Raw genomic sequence first — 22,082 nt, forward strand, 5'->3', positions numbered from 1 at the left:
TCCCCAAGAAGAAAAGGTGCAGCTTCCCTCGCAAGGAGAAAGGCAGCAGGATGAAAAGCAACCAAATGATCTTGATAGAGAAGAAATTGGCTCGGAAGAAAAGGATTATGCAACCCCACCACCACCCCAATTCTTCCTTTGCTCTCAATTAATCGCCTCCAGCTACTGCTAGTCATTAGCAAAACATAGAACAGGGGAAGTTGCATGGGGCTCTGTGCCATTTGTAGTTCGCTCAGGAGCTGTGCTTCAGCTGATATCCAGGTGGGTACAAAAGACGCAGGAGAATTTTTTCAAAGATTTTCTCCCTCCTTTATTCTGCAGAAGGGAACACTGTCACCCAGCTAGCAGCTAACAGTTGTTCTCACTGGGGGAGGGAGGGGTCCTTACTCCTCTTGTGGGCTGAGCAGGCCGCCATCTAGCTTAGTATTGCCTACACCAGGGGTAGGCAACCTAAGGCCCGGGGGCCGGAGGCGGCACAATTGCCTTCTCAACCTGGCCCGTGGGCTGTCCAGGAATCAGCATGTTTTTACATGAGTAGAATGTGTGCTCTTATTTAAAATGCATCTCTGGGTTATTTGTGGGGCATAGGAATTCATTCGTTATTTTTTTTCAAAATATAGTCTGGCCCACCACATGCTCTGAGCAACGGTGGACCGGCCCACGGCTGAAAAAGGTTGCTGACCCCTGGTCTACACTGACTGGCCATGGCTTTCCAGGATTTCAGACAAGATTCACTCCCTGCCCTACCTGGAGATGTTATTGGGGATTGAACCTGAGACCTTCTGCATGCAAAACAGATGCTCTACCACCAGGCTATGGGTCTTTCCCCATGCAAGAGCCCTGTGGTGTAGTGGTTAGAGTCAAGACCTGGAAAACTAGGGTTCAAATCCCCACTGGCCTTGAAGTAACTTATTTGTCTAGATGCCCATTTGGCTTTTATTACACTTCTGATCAGGGGTGCCAACTTGAATAAAATATTGGGTGCGACCAGGTAAACTCTGCCGCGCAGAATGGATCACAGGACGTGGCACACGCGCACCATTTGAATGGCAATGTTCATCAATTGGAGGGGCTTGGCTCCTAGGAGATGGTTCCTATGCTTTCTGTCCACAAGAAAACCCCACCGCGCGCGACTGTTACGCACGACCCCCTCTGTCCATGGCAAGCACTTCCGCGTGGGAATTTGGCCGCGTCTGCGATGCCTTGTCCGCCGTGGCTCCTCCGAGCCGCAGCCCCATTCTCCATCTACCTGCCAATGCCCGCCCCTCCAGCAGCATATAGATAGCCATCGCTGCCGCCCACGATGCCGGCGAGCCCCAGCCACCTTCCTTTCCGTGCGCCAGCCGCCCAAGCTGGGCACGCCAGCAGCCCCGCGGGCTCTCTCAGCGCAGCCGGCCCCGCGCCTGGGCGTGAGCGCTGCCTCTCCCCGGCAGGCAGAGCTGGGGCGAGGCCCTGGCGAAGCAGGAAAGGAATGCGAGTGGGAAGAGCGAGGCACAAGCGAGCGGGCATGTAGCGGCAGATCCCGGAGCCCAGAGGCCGGGGCAACCTCCGTCGGAGCTCACGCGGCAGAGGGCGGGCTCTCTCTGGCTCCCTCGGTCTCTCCCTCGGAAGCCGGACGGCAAGGAGCAGCAGCAGGAGGAGGAAGAGGAAAGCGCTCCTGGCAGACCACGCGGCGGCGGCGGCGGCGATTCCCAGCATCCTGGGCAGCCCGAGCCCCATGGCGTCGGAGAAGGTGCTTCGCGAAGGGGTGCTGGAGAAGCGCAGCGGCGGCCTGCTGCAGCTCTGGAAGAGGAAGCGCTGCCTGCTGGGCGAGAAGGGGCTGCGGCTGTTCGAGGCCAGCAGCCGGGGCTCGACGCGCTGCAAGGAGATCCCCTTCGCGCGCCTCAAAGCCCTCGAGTGCGTGGAGTGGAAGCAGAGGCACATCTACTTCACGTTGGTGACGGACGGCGGCGCCGAGATCGACTTCCGCTGCCCCCAGGAGGAGCCCAGCTGGAACGCCGACATCACCATGGCGCTGGTGCGCTTCAAGAACCAGCAGGCGGTGCAGATCGTGCGCGCCAGGCACAGCTGCAGAGCCGGTAAGGCCAGCACGTCGGGGATGGCGCGCGGGGGATGGTGCACGGCATGGGGCAAGGAGATCGCGCCCCTTCTGCCCAGGAAACGGTGGCCAGAGCCGAAGGGCAGACGGAGCACGTGCTTTGCGCGCACCGGGGCTCCGCGGGCACTTCCAGTTTAAAATATCTCTGGTGGCAGAAGTGGAAGAAGGCTCCAGCCAGAGACGGTGGCGAGATTCGGCCGCCAGTCAGAGTAGCAGTGATCTGACTCAGCACAAGGTGGCTTCAGGCGTTCATACAAGATGTGTCATTATCACGCTGGCTCCATTTATGCCTTAATTCATCCAGAAACCTGCATCACAAGATTGGCACCTTTCCTTTCCATTTTACAACTCGGGATGTGACCAGGTAGCCTCTTAGAGAGCACTCTTCCCCACTTGTGCTCCCTGGAGATTCGGGGGGAGCTTAGACGAAGTTGTGGGCACCAGTGGTGTGCGGTGATATTTTTTTTTTTGGTAGGGGAACAGTTAGGGCTAGAGGTGCCAGTTTATGAGAGCGATCCCCCCTCCCACATTGTGTGTGTGACTTTGTGATGTTGCGAGCACCTCCCCAAGCCAGGCAGAAGCTTCCTGAGAGAAGGCACCAGGCAGGAATACTTTAATACTCTAATTACTGGGAGCGTTTAGGGGACTTGCCTAGTCCCCCTAGTCCACTGACCGCCTGCCACTGGTGGGCACATAGAGGGTTTCCACTACTCATATGTATGGTAGACCATACAGGAAGGCCCAGGATGTTTTGGTGCCTGAGGCAGAACACCATTAATAGTATTTCCATTTATAGACCGTATACTACCTGATGCTCACAGTATGGTTTATAGCAGATAAAAATAGTAGATACACAGTAGATACGTACACAAGCAATATCCATATCCATTATTTTTATTAGGTATATTGTGGCTTTTTTAGGGACGCAGGTGGCGCTGTGGGTTAAAGCCTCAGCGCCTAGGACTTGCCGATCGAAAGGTCGGCGGTTCGAATCCCTGTGGCAGGGTGCGCTCCCGCTGCTCAGTCCCAGCGCCTGCCAACCTAGCAGTTCGAAAGCACCTCCGGGTGCAAGTAGATAAATAGGGGCCGCTTACCAGCGGGAAGGTAAACGGCGTTTCCGTGTGCGACTCTGGCTCACCAGAGCAGTGATGTCACGCTGGCCACGTGACCCGGAAGTGTCTCCGGACAGCGCTGGCCCCTGGCCTCTTAAGTGAGATGGGCGCACAACCCCAGAGTCTGTCAAGACTGGCCCGTATGGGCAGGGGTACCTTTACCTTTACCTTATTGTGGCTTTATATCTTGATTTTATTTTGTGAACCGCCCTGAGACCCCCAGGTGCAGAGCGGTATATAAAATCAGATACTACTACTACTACTAATAATAATATCCACAAACAATATTAATAGAAGTAAAGTCAGAGAGCATTACAAAAGGCAGTATAATGTATGTTATGTTGGCTGAAAATTTGCATTACATTATTATAGAACTATCCCCTGAATTTTACTCACCAACCATTGCACACAACCACTATGATCATTCACTACCTTAAATATTATCTCTATCACCCAGCCACTCATACCTGACAGTATTACAGCCCACATACAAAGGATGCTGTCCCCAGTTCTGAAGCACTAATGGGCTCATGACCATTCCGTACATTTAAAGCATATCCAATGCATGTGACCCCCCCCCCCCCAATCTTAGGATTTGCAGTTTGTTATGGGTGCTGGTAACTGTAGCTCTGTTAAAGGGAAACTACAGATTCCAGGATTGTTTGAAGCAAGGGGAAGTCATGCGCTTCAAATATGTGTTCATTGTGCTTTAAATGTATCATGTGGCTATGCACTGGACCATCTAATACTCCTCTCCCATCTGAGAAGGCCCAGTTCTATACCAGAGCAGCCTCTCACCCAGGAGGCAGGTTGTATAAAACTACTTCTATCCACTCACTTACAAGCATGCATTGTACTCTACAGCCTGAGCTCCTGAAAAATAACTAATAAGCTTGGTAGCAAACGTGAGCATGAAGGTCACAATCAAGGTGGCCCTAAAGCACAGCCAGTGGCTACACCCTGCTTTTTCATCAGTGATTTGGCCTGCTCCATCTCATGCTCTATTGACATGTTGTTGGGCAATATCTCATGCTCTGACTGAGAAACACAGGACAAAAAACCTTGCCAGGCACAAGGTTTAAGTACAATACATGGAGAGGTGGGAGGGAGAGAGAGAAAAGCAGTCTCAGTTCAGGAATCCATGTGAATCTTCTTCTTTTGAACCTCTATCCCCACCCTCCCAAATAGTATCTGCATGGCGATACAGTGGAACCTTAGTTTTCGAATGTCTCCGTTGACGAATATTTCGGAACTCGAATGCCATAAACCCAGAAGTAAATGCTTCCGTTTTCGAACACACCTCAGAAGTCGAAATTCCAAGGTGACTTCCATATTGAGTTTTTTGTTTTCAAACGTTTCAGAACTCAAATGGTCTTCTGGAACGGATTATGTTCAGAAACCAAGGTTCCACTGTAAAAATATTTGTTGCCCCCTAATGGTGCCCTGAAATCTGCCATAATATGGGCAAGGTGCGAGGCAGTCTTGATTTATGCTAAATTTTTGCATGCCCTGATCCTTTCACTGACACTTGCTAGGTGCTGACCAAATAGCCATTGCATATATAGAAGTCCTCTGTCTCTGGTGATCTCCACTCAGCCTGAGCATGAAGAAGCATGTAGGAACAGACTGTGTGCCTAACATGCATGTTGTAGAGAAAGTGGATAGGGAGAGGCTTTCCATGCCTTCTCTCATAATAGTAGAACTGTGGGGGGTGGGGGTGGGGAATCCAATGAAACTAAAGGTATGATGAAGAGAAAAGAAAGCACTTCTTCATGCAGTGCTTACTTAATCTGTGGAAGTTGCTCCCAGAAGATGTGATGAAGGCCACCATCTTGGATGGCAGTCAAAGAAGATCTGATTAATTCATGGGGGCCAGAGCTATTGATGGCTATTGTCAGGGGCTCAGGAGCAGAGGCACAGGGAAGAGAGGAGATGGAGAGCGAAGGGGAAGAATCCGAGGGGAGCGTAGGAGAAGAGGACAGTGGACCGAGGGATTCCATGAGCCTCTCCAGCGAATCGGAAGATTCACAGAAGGGGGCGCCAGTGGCCAGGGGTAGGGGGTTCCCAAGGGGAACGCCCCAGGAGCAAGGGGGCAGCAGGGACTCTCAGAGCAGTAGCTGGAAATCAGGACCAGCTTCCCCACCAGAGCAGAGTGGGGGGGGAAGAGTCCCAAGGATCGGGGCCAGTGCATTCCCCACCAGGGAGAGAAGATAAGGCAGGGCTGACCACGCCTCCATCAGAAAGTCGGACAACGGAGGAGAGGTCAGATCCGGCCAGTGTCCCGGAGGAGGGAAGCAGTGACCGAAGTAGTGTAACGGTTAGGAGAAAGGTCACTGGGCTGGCGCGAGAGGCAAGTTCAAATGTACAGGAGCGCGGGACAGCAGAGAATGAGGATTGGGAACCGGGTCCTAAAGCCCGCCGGAGGGAGGGGGAGGAGCTAAGCGACTCAGCGTCGGAAGAGTCCAGAAAGGGCAATGCCCCAGCGGGCAGGAGGACCCAGAGGAGGAGAGAGCAGCGTAAAAGGTGGAGCAGGGCTAGGATCTTAAACTGGTGTCATAGGGGAGGAGACTCAGTCGGGACTTCGCCGATCTAGGGTTTAAGACGTAGGGCTGCACGCTGTGGCTTTGAAATGGAAACTGAACTTCAATAAAGACTTTTGTACATTACTACAGCCTAGCGTTGGTCATCTGTGAGCTGGGACCTAGAGGCAGCTCTGACAGCTATGTTCTCCCTTCATTGCTGGGAGGCAGTATGCTTACATATGCCAAATACTCAGAATGGCCGGTGGGGAGAGGTCTGTCGCACTCAGGTCCTGCTTTTGTGCTTCCTGTGAGAACAGGATGCTGGACCAGATGGTTGGATCCAGCAAGAGCTCTTCTTGTGTTCTGTCCATCAGCAGATTTGTTTTCCTTTACACCTGCTTGCTCTTTTAACTAGTAAGAGGTAGACTGACAAATGCCCTTCACTGTTAGCAGATAGTTGGATCATGCATGTGATACACCCTCTTCTCATGTTACTAGAGCTGCGCCCAGCCCGAGAAGCCTAAGCAATGGAAGGGAAAACAGTATAATTCTTCATGGTTTCTTCACTCCTGAGGTATCATGCTTATTTTAATAGTATGATATATCAAAGACTCAGGCTATTTTTAACCAAACCCTGATACCAGAAGTTATCATGACCAGGAGAAAAGCACGTGGACAGAGGGATCGTGGGGAGAAAGTTGCATGAAGAGGGGTGGAAAGTTTGAGTCTGGATTCCTCACCTGCACACCTACTGCTTTGGAAACCATATCTGTGACGTTGGGGCAGGTCCATGTTTAAGCACCAGGACCTGCTGCCATTGCATCTAGTCTATCCCTGAACATGGCAAGTATGGCCGATCTCCAGTGTTGACTGTATTATGCAGGAAGAAAATGTTACTGGTCTTTTCAGCCAAGGCTATGTGATTTCTCCCATACCTTGCATATATTCTTGCCCAGTTTCTGTTTCTCTTGTCCTGCTCTAACTTGTCATACTGCAAATCCCCATCAGTCAGCAAGTGAACATGAGACTATTGTTCAGTGCCTGCTCAGGCCAGCAAGTTGTGGATAATTTGCTCCATCCAACTAGCCTCTCATATAAGAATGGCTTTTTGACAGAAAGTTTGTAGGACTCAAGTGGCTCTTTGCAATTTCAGATATAACAGTAGGTGCTCCACAATTTCAGATGTAACAAAATTATTTCAGTCCCTGTTAAACTTTCACTCTTACTCTAGTGATAGGAATTGCTCAAATGAAGAGCACTATTTTTAGTTTGCAAGCCATGTTTTTGACATTATGGGGTTTTGGATTTTTTATTACTGTTATATTATAATTAGTAGTAGTAGTAAAGTTTTTTATTATTTCATTTTATAATGCATATAAAACAGAGATAACAATTATAAAAACAGACAAAAATTAAAAGATGAAAAACAAAACTATAAAATAGGCTCATGAGTAGTTGCTCATGAGTTAAAATAACAAAGTCCAAGGAAATACTATCAACTTTATTGTTATATTATTAATATTGTTTCAGTAACACCTTTTAGTATACAAAGTTCTTTACAATATATTGTAACAGCCCTGTAAGAATTGGGTGCTTTACTACTACTACTACTACTACTACTACTACTTATTATTATTATTATTATTATTATTATTATTATTATTTCTGACCTGCATTTCACCCTAAAGTGTCAGGGCAGGTTACAACAATGTAAAACTACAATAACAAAAGCTGTTGAAACAATTTGCAATCAGAAGAATAGGATAGGTGTCAAAAGCCAGGGTAAAGCCATATAACAAGAGCTGTATAGTGAATGTGCCAAATGCATCTTTGTAGGGAGGAAACTCCAAAGCTTAGGAGCTGCCACAGGAAATGCCTGCTCCCAGGTCTTCCAAGTTTGAATATTCTCACACATCAGCACCTGCACTAGTCTGGCCCTTTGTCCAACTTGTCTCCAGTCTAACCAAAGATTCACCTCCTTTCCTTTTCTGTTGCAGCATTTCAACATGAGGCAGCCCCAGCTGGCCAGATTCTGGTGAATGGGTCCAAGGAGCCAGACCCTAAGCTGAACATGGAGAATACAGAGGAATTGATGGCTGTGAATTCACCTGCCAATGGACAGAAGGCAATCTCCAGCTGCAACTGAACTTAGATCCATTTTTTTCTCTTCCATGGTATTACTACTGAAAAACGAAGTGATGCCCAAAGCGTACAGCAAGACCTGGGTCACAAATATGGCTAGAATGGGCATTGGTTTTCTGGCTGTGTCTTTGCTATGATACTTAAGTCACAGACAAAGCCCCCTCCAAACTGCTGTGGACTGAAAGGTTGCTTCTCTACACTCTTACCTATGGTAGTCCACACCATAGGACTTTGTAGGTTAGGTTGAAGACACAGACACAGCAAGAGTGACAAAAGAGAATCATTCCATTCCATTGTCTGCCACCAGCCTAGTGCTGGATGGGCAATGCAGGAATTCACTGGATAATGAGGAGCGTTGGGAAGGAATTCCTGAGCATGCGAGGAGCCATCTGATGACTTCATGATTGAAAGGGAGCATCCCTCCTCGGAGAACTGAGTGACTGACCTGGAAGGAGCAATGGTGAACCGGCTATTCTGATCTGAGAAGTCACATGTTGCCAGGAAGATGCCTGCAGGACTTAACAGACAGACCGGATATAAATTGAAGCACCTTAAGGAGGAGCCTGTGTGGACTTCTGAGACTCTCTTAAATGAGTTTTCTCTGTAGTATTGCTCACTTGAGGCCTTCTGCTCAGAACTAAAGGACAGGAAGAACACTGACTGGGCCAGTGTCCCATCCTTACGACCAATAGCTCCAGCTCAGTGAATCACTCCGGTGTCCCACTGTACATCCATTTCATTAGGTCCCTTACATACTGTTGACCATTACATGTGTGAAGGGGCAATCCACCTTTAACCAAACCGTCATGCAGCTCCTTTCAGCTTTCCATATGTTCAGGGCATGTGTCTGCAGTGGGGAGCTTGTTGCACTCATGTAGGCTCCTCATGTGACTGAGAGGCCTAATGGCACCAGGTTCTAGATTGCTTGAGATGTTTACATGAGAGTAGCAGTCTCCCCACTGCAGAGGGTTGCCCTGAAAGTGTGGGAAACTGGTTGGAGCAGCACAAGTGGGATAAAGCTGAAGGCCACCTCTTTAGTCACATTCCCCCTTCATGTGGGTAACAACTAAACAGGGCCTATTACAGGGAGGAACATCATGAACTTTTGAAGAGGACTACTCACAAAAATGAGCATCCTATTTGACCGTGCACAAGGAAGATTGTCCTGCTCACCTTGAGGCTGTGAATGCCATTGTCACTTACTCTTTCTCCTGATTCAAGGCCCATTTACTTACTATGGGCCATGGCAAGGAGGCAAGTGCAGGAAGGTCTTAGGGCCCTGGCAGAGCATCTTTATCCATTGGGAATGGAACTGCCAGTCTGAGAATCCCCAGCTGGGAAAAGGATGCTATTCATTTTTACCAGGGCGATGGCTGTCTGAGGGCCAAACAATGGGTACTCATTTACTCCTAACTACTGGTCATTATGTATAACCTTTTATTAATAAAATTTCAAGAAAATCAACAATGCACATATGTCATTCTTTAGAAGTGTGCCTTTATGGTTCTTTTTTAAAAGTTGGGCTCATCACGCCATTGCTTAAAGGATTGTGTCTGATGCATGTATGGGCAATGCTCAGGGATGATGGGAGTTGTGGTTCAGTAACATCTGGAGGTCTACAAGTTCCCGCCTGCTGCCATGGGTCTTTAACTGGACCATTGAGATCCTCAAGTAGGAATGAAGCAAAGTAGGTTGTGGTGCCACCTGCTTTCTAATTTTTGTTGAGAGAGAGAGAAACTGAATGCATAGAGGACAGGCCTCCTTTGATATTTGATGGTGTGAACTCCTGCCTGACAAGCTAAAGCTGACCATTCTCCCTGGTCATCCTGGCTCATAAAATCAAGAAGAAAGATGGGAATATACCACATTTTTTTAAAAACACTGCTCCTGTGGTAACCCCATGTTGGGGTTGCTGAATTGGAAAAGGTTGACTGCTGCAACAGATAACTTGGGCTCTGTTTCCCAATCACTGTGTAACACTGAATATGTTGAAGAAGGGACTACAGTGGAAAATGCAATGGATTGTTGAAATAACAAGGACACTTTTGAGAGGGTAGAGCAACTACTGTTGTCTAAATCATTTTTCAGCATTAACGAAATGAACAGTAGTTGTCTTATGAAAGCTCAGGTTCTTAAAATACAGTTAGTTAATCTTCAAGGTGCTGTAAGTGTTTTCTTTTTAATAAACAACCACAACTAACATGGCTTTAATCTTGAATTTTAGAAAATGGTCTAAAGCAGTAGTTTTAAATATTTCCACTTGCAGGGAAAGCTTTCCAAATTGCCAATAAATTTCTGCACCTCTGCCTCAGAACTTCTTATATATTGGCAATAATTTTGGGGAAGTTGTATTCTGGGATACATAATCTGCATGGATCACTGGCCAAGCCTAGTAGGTTTCATTGTTGTCCTTTGTGCCCTGGAACATACCAAATAGTTTCCTGGGTCTGTGCAATGCAGGGAAAGATTGGAAGCTATCTTTCTGGGATGGCTAACAATCATTTCTGTTGTTCTCATTGAGGAATCACAAGTTTCTGAGTTACCCCAGGCTCACAGAACCTGGCCTAAACTTTCACAGGGACGGGGGACATGTGACCCTACAGATGCTACTGGATTCATGGACAATGGTCAGGGATAATGGGAGTTGTAGTCCAACAACATCTGAAGCTCCCCAGCATTCCCCAGGTCTGATATTTGTGTGTGAAGAGAGAGCAAGTGTTCTACTGGCCTTCCTCTGTTGAGAAGCTCCTACCAGTTCCAAGCCAGCATGGCCAATGCTTAGGGATGATGGGGAAAATATAGATGGGAATTATAGTTATTGAATGCCTGGAGAGCCATATGTTCCCTATTTGCTAAACCAGGGGTCAGCAAGGTTTATCTTGCCTGGGCTGGATCGGTCCCGCGGAGATCCCTCTATGGGCTGGATCGCGCATGCAGATGCGATTTTCGGAGCCGCAGAAGCAAGTCCCCGCGCCAGTTTAACGCAGTGCGTGAGAGGGCAGCTCAGTTCGGGGGTGGCTTGTGGACTAGTCAAACGACCTCCGTGGGCTGCATCCGGCCCATGGGCCTTAGGTTGCTGACCCCTGTCCTAAACTGAGGCTAAAGAGCATGGAAGGACTTAAAGAAGGGGTGCAGATGCTCAAGGATGATAGTGCTAGTTAGTGTGGTGTCACCTTTCCATAAAGTAGCCAGAGTGACTTGTAGGAACTTAAGTAAGATATGAACTCAGCAAAAAAGGCAAAAAAATGATAAGACCCCAGTAGCCAGAAGTAGCTTATAGGGAAATGTGGTTGAGTTAAAATAAGCCTGTAACCCCACAAACATCTTAGCCACCACATTTTGCACTAGCTGCATTGATGTGAAATATCGGGAAGGAAATCTCACCCAAGGATGATGAATATTGTCTAATTTTAAAGATTGCATACTCCTGCACTTCACTATATTGGTGGCATAAAGGCTATCCATATGAGACAGCTTCTACCCACAATCTACCATAATATTGTTTCCTTTATTTGTTTGTCAATTTACGAAACCCAGCTCTCAATGGTCCCTCAATTGTCCCACCTTCCATCACATGCACTTCAATTATTTTTGGTTTTTATTGTGACATACGCAGTACTTTTATGGTGAAGAGTCTGCATGATCAGATGCATTTAAAGAAGCAGGTTCTAACTCACCAGAGTTGAAATGTGTTAAGTCTTCCAGGCACCATGAAATGCTTCCTTGCAATGTACTGAAGTGGGCTTGAGTGTATAATGCACTTAGTTGAATGGAAACAACTGCCTTTGTCCTGACTATGAAGAAATAAAAGCTATACAAGTGGTATTTATCATTCTAATGTGCTTGCTGTAAGACTTCTGGGATTCTTCCCAAGGAAAACAAGGATAAACTTTTGCCTTCCTGAAGGAATTTTTTCTCTCTCTCTCTCCACAACATTCAAATGCACACATCTAAATACACACTCCCTCTTCTGCTTTCCCCTTACTGGAGGAATCAGTGCCTGACTCAGCTGTTAGTCCGTAAATCTCACCCACACAGACAGATGCACCAATTCCCTTGCTGCCAGGCCCTAAGTTTTGTACTAAACACTCTTTCAGAAGCAAAAACTGACCACACCCTCTCTTCTCTTGGAAGGAGATGGTGTTCTCGTTGCATGCAAGCTATACAAGGGCCACATGGAAACACAGAACAGAAGAATCTCTGCATTGGAGGCACCCCAGGGGTGAGGTTTGAGCTGGTGTCAGCTTCCTGCAGGAGGAATGGGCACCCATGGTGCAGCAGGAGGACTGTGCAACATTGGGTTGTAGGCAACCAGAAAGCAGGAAACTCCTGCAGCCGTAAGGAGCCATACTTGCTGGAATGGCAAATTGTTCAGGAGATAAAGACTGTTCTGTTTTGCCAGGGGGAAAAACAAACAAACTCTGAGTCATTGTGCTTTTGTATTGTGGAGGTTAAATCCTTCTCATATTGACCTTTAAAACTGTTGCACCAAGCACCTAAATTGAGTGGGCAGAGCTTGTGTTGGATCTGCCAAAGGGGCACAGCAACGATCTGACCAGGTGGAAAAAGTAGTGTTTGGCTAAGGCAGCATTTGAGGGGAGGGATATCCATGCTGAGGCACACACTTTCACTTAAAATCCAACACACGGTTCATTCTTACATAGCTGAAAAGTTTTACTTATTCAAACTGAGGCTTTCCACCATGAGAGCAAGTCATGGCAAGCTTTGGACTCCCATCTTTCTCTTTCATGCAACAGTGAGAAGAGGAGACGAGAAGCCAGTTTTAAACCAATCACAGTTCCCTGTGACATCTGAAAATCAGGAACTGTCGTTTGCTTAAATTATGGGTAATGAGGAAGCATTCAAGGCAGCTAACAACAATCCAATCAAAACAATCATTTAAAAAGTGCAAGGAACAATTAGACAAGAAAAAAATAATCACTATGCAGTGTTTCTATTATAAGGTATGAAAGCACTCAGTCGTAGTTGCAGACCCAGTGTTGGGTCCACATTTATTTCAGAGGCGGGCCTTGAGCAAGATGGACTCAGTGGACTCCCCCTCCCTGAATGGACCCACTTCTTGGCAATTGTATCCATGGCCTATTTGCATGTCCTCTTCCTTTGGGCCCAATCCACACCACTGCACAGAAGAAAAAGGCAGGGCTTGTGAAAGCTGTTCCTCCTCCTGCTTGCTCCTGTCTCAGAGAGGGCAGGTGAACCAGATAGCAACAGCAAAGAGGAGGAGCGAGACCAGGGGTCAGCAGTGGACCCTTTCTGGGGTGTGACAGGTGCCCTGGCTAACCCCAAGGATGATACCAGCTCTGTGGACCAAGAACCCTAGGGAGCAATGCCTTTTTTGATCAGACAATGAAGCAGCATCAAGGAGGGCGGGCAGTTGGGCCTCTTGAGTCAGGGCATTTCAGAGCTTAGGCACTATGGCGAGAAGCTCATGCTCTTGAGACCCCCATTATAGCACTTCAGTGAGTGGTGGAACATGGAGGAAGGTCTCCCACAAAGATCTGAACTGAGGTGGGAACAGAAGAACAGAAGAACAGCCCTGCTGGATTAGGCCAGTGGCTTATCCAGACCAGCATACTGTTCACACAGTGGACAACCTGATGCTTTAAGTGGGCAGTAGCTTAGTTGGGGGGGGGCATCTACATTGCATTGCATGCAGAAGGTCCCATGTTCAACCAAGGAGCTGAGAATGCTCCTTGTCTAACCCCTGCTGCCAGCCAGAGTAGACAAGACTGAGTTAGGTGGGCCAATGATCTGATTCAGTATAAGGCAGCTTCCTATTTAGCTAATATCCAGGCTGTCTGTCTTTACCATCCAGAACTCCAGGGTCTATTTTCTCCAAATGTGTGGCTCATAAAACTATCATGGCAGAGCAACTTTCCATAAGCCTGAATAAGCCTAAATTGGTGATCATCACCACCACATTTCTTTGTACCACATCCCACAAATGTTACCGTGCGAAGACCGTCTTCTTTTTTGTACTGCCTGGAAAAGGACTACCAATCAACTTCTAGGGATGACCCTAAGTTCCAAGAATCTCCTCCTTGCTCTCAACCTCTGGGGCTTACAGAAGGTGAACATCTCCTGTAAATGTCTGCAAGCAAATGTCAAAGAACAAAACCAGCAGGGAAATGTTAAAACTTGTCTGTGGTTGTGAAACCATCAATAAATTAACCAAAGACACATTCTCTTTAATAACATTTGAGACCTATAAAAAAAACTGCCACAACAAAGGACACAATGTGATTTTGGGAATGCCAAAGAAAGGGAGAGGAGGATTCACCGACAATTGGCAAGGTGTTCCACTCCTTAAATCTTTCTGTGTTATCATAACACAGAGCAGAGGAAGCAGCTAATCTGCAAGGGAGGATGAGACGAAAGCTTGGTTTTCTTCTGAAAGGGCTTATAATGCCTGGATTGTCATCTTTGGAACAACCGCCATCAAGGAGACGGCTGAACTGCAATAACCATCCTTTATAGATTTTACAGTCTTTATGAAAACATTTAACAGCCCAGCATAATGATTCATTTGGGAGCATATTTTGCATGTGGTCCAACAAAAACAGCAATTGTAATGATTGAAAGCTACAGAGTTAAAGTGTCACCTAATGTATCAAAGCTATAGAAGGCTGTGGGCCCATCATGCTGAAGATCATTGTTTACTGTCCCATCACACTAGCAAAATGTATGTTATCACAAATTCAGTGTTATTACATTTCATGTGTTTTTGGCAATATACCAAACCACAGACTAGCAGGACATTTAAAGGTAAAGGGACCCCTGACCCTTAGGTCCAGTCGTGGACGACTCTGGGGTTGTGGCACTCATCTCGCTTTATTGGCCGAGGGAGCCGGCGTACAGCTTCCGGGTCATGTGGCCAGCATGACTAAGCCGCTTCTGGCAAACCAGAGCAGCACATGGAAATGCCATTTACCTTCCTGCTGGAGCGATACCTATTTATCTACTTGCACTTTGATGTGCTTTCGAACTGATAGGTTGGCAGGAGCAGGGACCGAGCAACGGGAACTCACCCCGTCCGCGGGGATTCGAACCGCCGACCTTCTGATCGGCAAGTCCAAGGCTCTGTGGTTTAACCCACAGCGCCACCCGTGAGCAGGACAATTGTTTATCCTCAAAGGAAAATCCATATGACGTGCCCTCCCCCCGCTACTTTGACAGCACATGCCGTGGGCTAAGGCTCTCTCACATTCCTCATTTTCAGTAAACAGTCATGGTGCATTTGTATACATTAGTGCCAATGCACTACTCAGATACACATAGCAAGCTGTTCAAAAAGTAGCTTCTGTGAGGTTATGCAACCATGTAAACCAAAATCCAGTCCTCCTGAGACTTTTTCTTCCCCCCTTGGGATGACTTTTAGCAGTCAAGAGGTCAAGCTGGCTGGGAATGGATTTTTCCAAGCATTCCAAGTGTTTGTTTCTGATTGTATTTTGCCTATCTTTAATTTTTATTTCCTGTATTCAGTGGTTTAAATGAAACAAGTGCATAGATCTGTTTGCTGGCACACAGAGCTAGTTGTGGCAGCAAGAGAACAAGGTTACCTAAACATCCGTGCATGCTCTGGATCAGACATAAAGGCAAAGGAGTCATGAAAAGTCCAGGTGTTTGGCAAAAGTTTTATTTTGGAAAGGAATCAGAGACAATCTCCCTTGGCTAGAAAACCAATTTTCTTTTTGGTTTTTGGAACTTGCTGGAGCAAGGAAAATGGCATCAGTTTCAGAAACGCTGGAGTTCTCCTCTCATGGGCCCAAATTCCTTCTTATGCACTTTTGTCCTGAACAGCATGTGCATCTGGCTCCAAAGCTTTGAAAAATGGAAATTTCAAAACTAGAACCAAATATTTACCTAAGTATGAACTTTTGGACTTTTAGGGTGAAAGTTTACTTCATTGCTAGATTTTAACATAGGTATTTTCTTTTCATTTTTTTTTTTTTTGGCAAATTGCAAGGAAATGATTCTCTAAATAAACTTATTTTTCTATTTTTGGGTGTTACCGTGCCACTGATTAAAACACTCTATACCCATCCATCAGCAGCACTGCTCAGGTTTCCCTTGAGAGGAAGGTTGGGATATAAATTTAATAAACAATTGAATAATAGTAACAACAAATCCTCTGTTCAGTTTATGTTTCTGACCCACTCTTTAGAGGTCTGCTTTTTATCGAGTAGTTGATGCACTTCTAAATTCCTAAAATGCAGTTAAGACAAGTGTTGTTGTTGATGTTGTTGTTAAAATGAATAAATGATTACCAACTCTGGCTTCAAACATAAGAAATTTACTTTGCTTTCTCACTGTAACAGCAAGATATCAATAGAGTGAATACAGACAACAAAACATGACATGGCATTTGAAGTTCAAAGATGCAATTACTGAGAAATTCTCTTGGGCAAATCCTGCTGGGAACCGCACAAGAGTTTAAGCTACCCAAGAGCAAGTCCCATTGAACTCAACAGGAGTTCTAAGTAGAAATGCACAGGGAAGCTATTTATTAACCATTCACAGGTGTACAATATGGTTGTCTCCTATCACCAGTGAGCTGAAAGTGTTGTGTTTTGCATGCCTCATAATGTTGCTAGAGAATGATGGCAACTTCCTTTTTTAGGTTATCTTGTTTGTCCATAGCAATACAGTCCGGATGTTCTTTTTCATCTTGTCAAGATAATCCCAAATGCCTGGGATGAATACCAATGGTGACCTCTTGTGGTCCATTTGAACACTACACAATTTGCTCAATAGATATTATTAGTTAATGATTCTGATTAAGATCCTGTTTTCTCAGAATGTACAGTTCTGTATTGATTGGATATGGTGGGAATACATTTCTCCAGCCATAATGATGTCAGTTTGCCTGCTTTTTATTTTCAGTAACCACAGGCGTTCAGGAAATTGCTTAGTACGGTAGCCTGTCTGGAGAGCAATGACCTTTTTGCTTTTGAGAAAAAAGATAAATTGCAATGCTGCTGCCACTGCTACTAGTATTGCTATCACAGCACCATCAATGTAAATGGAACTTTACAGAATCACATAAGCAAAAAAGGGCAGGTGCTCAAATCTATGTCTGGACAACTTGGGTTGCAACAGAGGGTGGGAAACATGAAGGTGAGCATGTGCAGTTGCAAGGAGGATACAGTCATTCAGTGGTAAACACAGGTGGTCCCAGCATCTCCAGGTAGAATTGCAAAGGACTCACCTTTGAAACCCTGAAGAGCCACTGCTAGTCAGTACAGGTGATGCTTAGCTAGATGGACTATTGACTTGACCTCTTAAAAGACATGTACCTCATAGCATATACAGTACTGCTATAATTAAGGACCCTTTCACTATTTTGGTGTGGGATTCAATCATATACCAGCAAAGTCAGGTTGCACAGTTAAAGTCAATTTAGAAGCCCTGCCCTATAAATCTGCTTTCCCCCACCCCATCAGGTTATTTTGCAATAAGGACAGTGATAGGAAAGTACATTGGAAAGTGTGGGGACTCAGCTACATTAGTAAAAAAACCCAGCATTTTGAATGTGTTATAAACATGTAACACCAGATGGTGCTGTAGAGCAGAAAACTTTTCTATGCAATTTTACATAGCGTTTCCCCCCTTTTGTTATAATGATTTAATTTCTGACTTATTTATAGTGTTTTTCTCCTGTGTGTAGATCCACCCTGGGATAACACTTGATTGGCACAACATCATCTCACTTCCCCACAAAGCAACAAGAAGGAGTGCTCTGTAAATAGCCGGTGTCATCTAAACCTTCCTGCAAACAGATCAGGATGACTGCACCTTTAGGAGGTCATCGGAAGCGACCTTTGCTTCAGTTGGCCACAAGGAACTAAATATTTCCATCCCTGTGCAAGTTTTCTTTGAGGAAATGCAGAGGCCTGCTGCACTGATTGGGTAGTTTTGTCGGCCTTTTTCAAACCTTTAAGTGGCACAAAGCCAACCAAGGAATGCAGTGGCATATGAGCAGATTGCTTCGTGGAGGCAACTGCCCCAGGGAGCCATCTAAAGTAGGGTTGCCATATGTCGGGGAATTTCCAGACATGTCCTCTTTGGGGGATCCTACATGTCCATCTGGGGGAATTTTGCATTTCAAAGCAAATGTCCTGGATTTTGGTTTTAAAATAAAAAATGTGCACAGGCAGGTCTGGTTGAGGCTCAGGCTCTGGCATGGGGCAACCTGGGCTCTGGCTTTTTTTGTGTCCAAATGTTTGCCTTTCGAAATATGGCAATCCTAATCTAAAGGGATTTCTGTGGGGCAGTTCATTTGTATGCACTGGCCTTCTTTCTATCCATCAAGACCACACCCTTTAAGTCCCTCTTCTAAGCACTGTCTTCCACAAAGCATTTCTGGTCCTCTCCATAGCACTGTCCAGGGCCAGCCCAAGACATTTTGGTACCTGAGGTGAACCACAAAATGGTGTCCCCTTCCCCTGCCAGGGAAGAAGGGCTGAGTGAAGATCTACATGAGGAACAAGAGGGGAATAAAGATTTGCAGCTGGATCTGCTGTCCCTGTGGATTCTGCTGCCTGAGGCAGTTGCCTCACCTTGCCTTATCAGCGGGCCGGCCTTGGCATCGTCTCTTATGTTCCCTCTTCTATAAGCCATCACTATCCCTGGTCTTTAGCAAGCCCTTTCTTCTGCTTCCTGTCTGTTTCAGTGGCATGCATTCGCAGCTTTGCACTCAGCTTCTGGGCTGTACATCTGTGTGTTTTACAGCTATATTTGGAGCTTAAATGCTCCTAGTCTTGGCAGGTTTGCACAGGTTCCATTCTAAATGATGACTAAAAACATTCTTCCAGGAAGAGGTGATGGCTTCGTTCCCCATCTCCACTCCATTCTAGCAACTGAGAGAGGTCGGAAGCCTTTGATCATTCGGGGAAGGGCTGTAGTTTAGCAGGAGAGCAGCTGCTTTGCATGCAGAAGGTCCCAGGTTCATTCCCCCGGCATCTCCAGGGAGAGCTGGGAGAGGTCCTTGCCTGAAACCCTGGAGAGCAGCTGCCAATCAGTGCAAACAATGCTGAGCTAGATGTACCAATGCCAGTGTGGTGTAGTGGTTAAGAGCGGTAGTCTCATAATCTGGGGAACCGGGTTTGCGTCTCCGCTCCTCCACATGCAGCTGCTGGGTGACCTTGGGCCAGTCACACTTCTTTGAAGTCTCTCAGCCCCACTCACCTCACAGAGTGTTTGTTGTGGGGGAGGAAGGGAAAGGAGAATGTTAGCCGCTTTGAGACTCCTTAAAGGGAGTGAAAGGCGGGATATCAAATCCAAACTCTTCTTCTTCTTCTTCTCTAACTTGGTATGGCTGTTTTCCATGCTACTAGTGTGCAATGTGAAACATGCTTACCTGCAAGTAAGTCCCACTGTATTCAGTGGGGCTTTCTCCCAGGTAAGAGCGCATAGGATTGCAGCCTTAATAGAAGTGATGGGGGAATGAATGAATGAATGAGTGAGTGAATGAATGAATGAATGAATGAATGAATGAATGAATAAATAAATAAATAAATAATTTATGCCCCGCCTTCCCCAGCCAAGACCAGGCTCAGGGCAGCTAACACCCGATATAAAAACAAATTGATTGAAATACAACTTAAAAATAAGATTAAAATACAACTTAAAAATAAGATTAAAATACAACATTAAAACATTAAAATATTAAAATACAGCCTCATTTCAATGGAAACTCTGGCTTGTAGGGATTCCAGCAGCCAGCATAGTCTATCCCACCTACCCAGTTAAGAGCCTAATGTGCTTTATCAAATGCACAAGTACTCATAAGTAACATGAAGAAGTGATTGTTATGGCTGCTTTTGCAGAAATTACTAATTACTGGTTATGACTTATTACATTTATCCCTCACTTTCCTTAAGGTGATTTCTGGACAGTCACCCCGTCTAGATCCTGTCTGGACCCTGACAGACTATGACAATCAGCAAGATGACTGCATCCTTGGACTCTGCCAGTGATTTGCCAGAGTCACGGGAGTTAGCCACTAAGGTCAGTGAACTAGGATGGGGTGAGGCAAAACCAAGCAATGAGACTGCCTTTTGCTTCTACTATCCATAGCCTTTAAAGGAAGTGAACAGAAGGCTGTGTGGATTGGGGTGGAGGCTGGATGTAGATAAAATGGTGGCATTCCTTATGTAGAGAAGCAGCTCGTGTATAGGCATGATCTTATTAATACAGTGGTACCTGGGGTTAAGTACTTAATTCGTTCCAGAGGTCCATTCTTAACCTGAAACTGTTCTTAACCTGAAGCACCACTTTAGCTAATGGGGCCTCCTGCTGCCCCCGTACCGCTGGAGCACGATTTCTGTTCTCATCCTGAAGCAAAGTTCTTAACCTGAAGCACTATTTCTGGGTTAGCTGAGTGTGTAACCTGAAGCGTATGTAACCTGAGGTACCACTGTACACAAGTTATCACCAGACTAGATTCAGCACTAATGAATCCTCCATTGGACAACATACATGCAAAAATATCACTAAGCAACAACCCTAAGTGTACTGATCTGGAAATTAAGTTCTGTGACCAAAAGCAGTGGGGCTGAGCTTCTCCAACTGTGTTTAGGATCAGAGCCTCAAACAGGTAATCTTCTGAGCATGGCCAATATGCATGGCTACCTTTAGCCATTTTCATGCCACTGGTGAAAAACCAGCATCACTTCTCTGTCCTCAGTTACCCTTATCAGTCTCCCAGAGTGGCTGGGGCAACGTAGTCAGATGGGCAACATATAAAGAATAAAATTATTATTATTATTCTCCATTTCTGGCATTACAGTGGAAGAAGTGCTCTGCTCCTCAGCCTTCTGGGAGCAGCTTCTTTAAGAAATCCTATGCAAACTGAGTGTGCCCAGTAGCCTCTCAGACGTCTTCTTTTCTCCCACTCCTAAGCAATGTTTGAACCAGGAAAGAGTGGGACTGGTGTGTGTGTGTTTTCAGAATGTTGCTGCCCCTATATCATGGACCAAATATGCCACCTTATGGAGATCCTCAGCCTCATGATTAGGCATGCCTCTGTATTTTTTTTTACCCAGTTGTAAAACAGTATAAAGCTAAATCCCACAGTTATACTAAACTAGAACATTGGTATTATTTACCTGAACAGCTGATTATGACACCCCCTGTGGTGCAGTGGCTAGGGGACAGCCAAGTTTAAATCTCCACCCATCCATGAAGCTTGCTTGGATCAGACGCAGTCTGATGAAGGGAGGGCTATAAATCTTATGAATAAAATAAAATAAAATAAAATTCTGAGCCTAACCTACCTCACAGGGATGTTGTGATCACAAAAGAGAAGAGGAGAACCATGTGTGCTGTCCTGGTGTCTGTGGCAACCCAGTCAGATGGGAGGGGTACAAATAACAACAGCAACTGCAACAATTGATTGTGTGTGTGTTTTGTGCACACATCTGCTTGTCCTGTGCCTAGAAAGGACAGGTCCAAGTGGTTTTTCTGCTTTCCCAATGCTTTCTGGGCACAGGTGTGAGCTGTTTTGTGTGTGTCCCACATCTTTCTGCTGGATAACACACTCTTCACTCCTGAATCTGAAGAAATGGCAATCCACGAAAAACCCAATTGCCATTTGGCCTGACTCAGTGGTAAATTGTGGGTTTTCATGGAGAAAAGCAGTGGTCTCCCTTAGTGGCATCTGTGCTTGATTGTGCGTGGGCTAATTGCACTTTTTCTGAGAAGCTGACCTGCACGGCTGCCGAAATTCCCCATGTCTCCATTCTACACAACTGCAAGGAAAACAAACTATCCTGAAATCAGCATGCTGATTCAATCCAGAGGGCAGAGGGTCTTCTATAGATTTTGCAAGGTGATTAAGCTCCCAGACCTATCCCTTGTGGGCATGGATGAAGCTGGCTAGAACTGCGATATAAGAAAACAAAGCCTGTTTACTTTCCTTGGCTTCTGGTCAAGAACACTGCAGCTGTCTCTGTTCCTCTTGGATCAGAACACTATGTACCCCCACCCCCCAAAGAGGGACATTCCCTGGGCAGCATCCCAATTGGCTCACAGTCCAGATGCTCCATCAGCTGCTCTGCACTGCCCTCTAGAGGCACCCTGATGACTTCTCTTCGTTATACATAAGTCCTGTGTTGGAATCTTGGTTTTTCTGCTTTCATATTGTTAGGAGCTTGGCAAATAGCTTGTGGCCTCACTGGGGCCATT

General features: G+C 46.1%; 1 protein-coding gene across 1 annotated transcript; it reads left to right on the forward strand.

Moving 5' to 3' along the window:
• Positions 1-1,101: 1,101 nt before the first annotated feature.
• On the forward strand, positions 1,102-9,341 carry PHLDA3 (pleckstrin homology like domain family A member 3). Its single transcript, XM_079980092.1, has 2 exons — positions 1,102-2,078; positions 7,730-9,341. Exons 1-2 carry the CDS (start codon positions 1,718-1,720, stop codon positions 7,876-7,878), a joined length of 510 nt encoding a protein of 169 aa, XP_079836218.1. The 5' UTR covers positions 1,102-1,717; the 3' UTR covers positions 7,879-9,341.
• The last annotated feature ends 12,741 nt before the right edge of the window (positions 9,342-22,082 follow it).

Source organism: Podarcis cretensis (assembly GCF_951804945.1).
Source record: "Podarcis cretensis genome assembly, chromosome: 6".
Classification (NCBI taxonomy): Eukaryota; Metazoa; Chordata; class Lepidosauria; order Squamata; family Lacertidae; genus Podarcis; species Podarcis cretensis.

What these genes read in the sequence shown, in the direction of transcription:
- PHLDA3 (XM_079980092.1), top strand. Translation starts at nt 1,718, where the DNA reads ATGGCGTCGGAGAAGGTGCTTCGCGAAGGGGTGCTGGAGAAGCGCAGC. An exon ending in CAGGCACAGCTGCAGAGCCG is followed by an intron (nt 2,079 to 7,729) that starts GTAAGGCCAGCA and finishes TTTCTGTTGCAG; the next exon opens with CATTTCAACATGAGGCAGCC.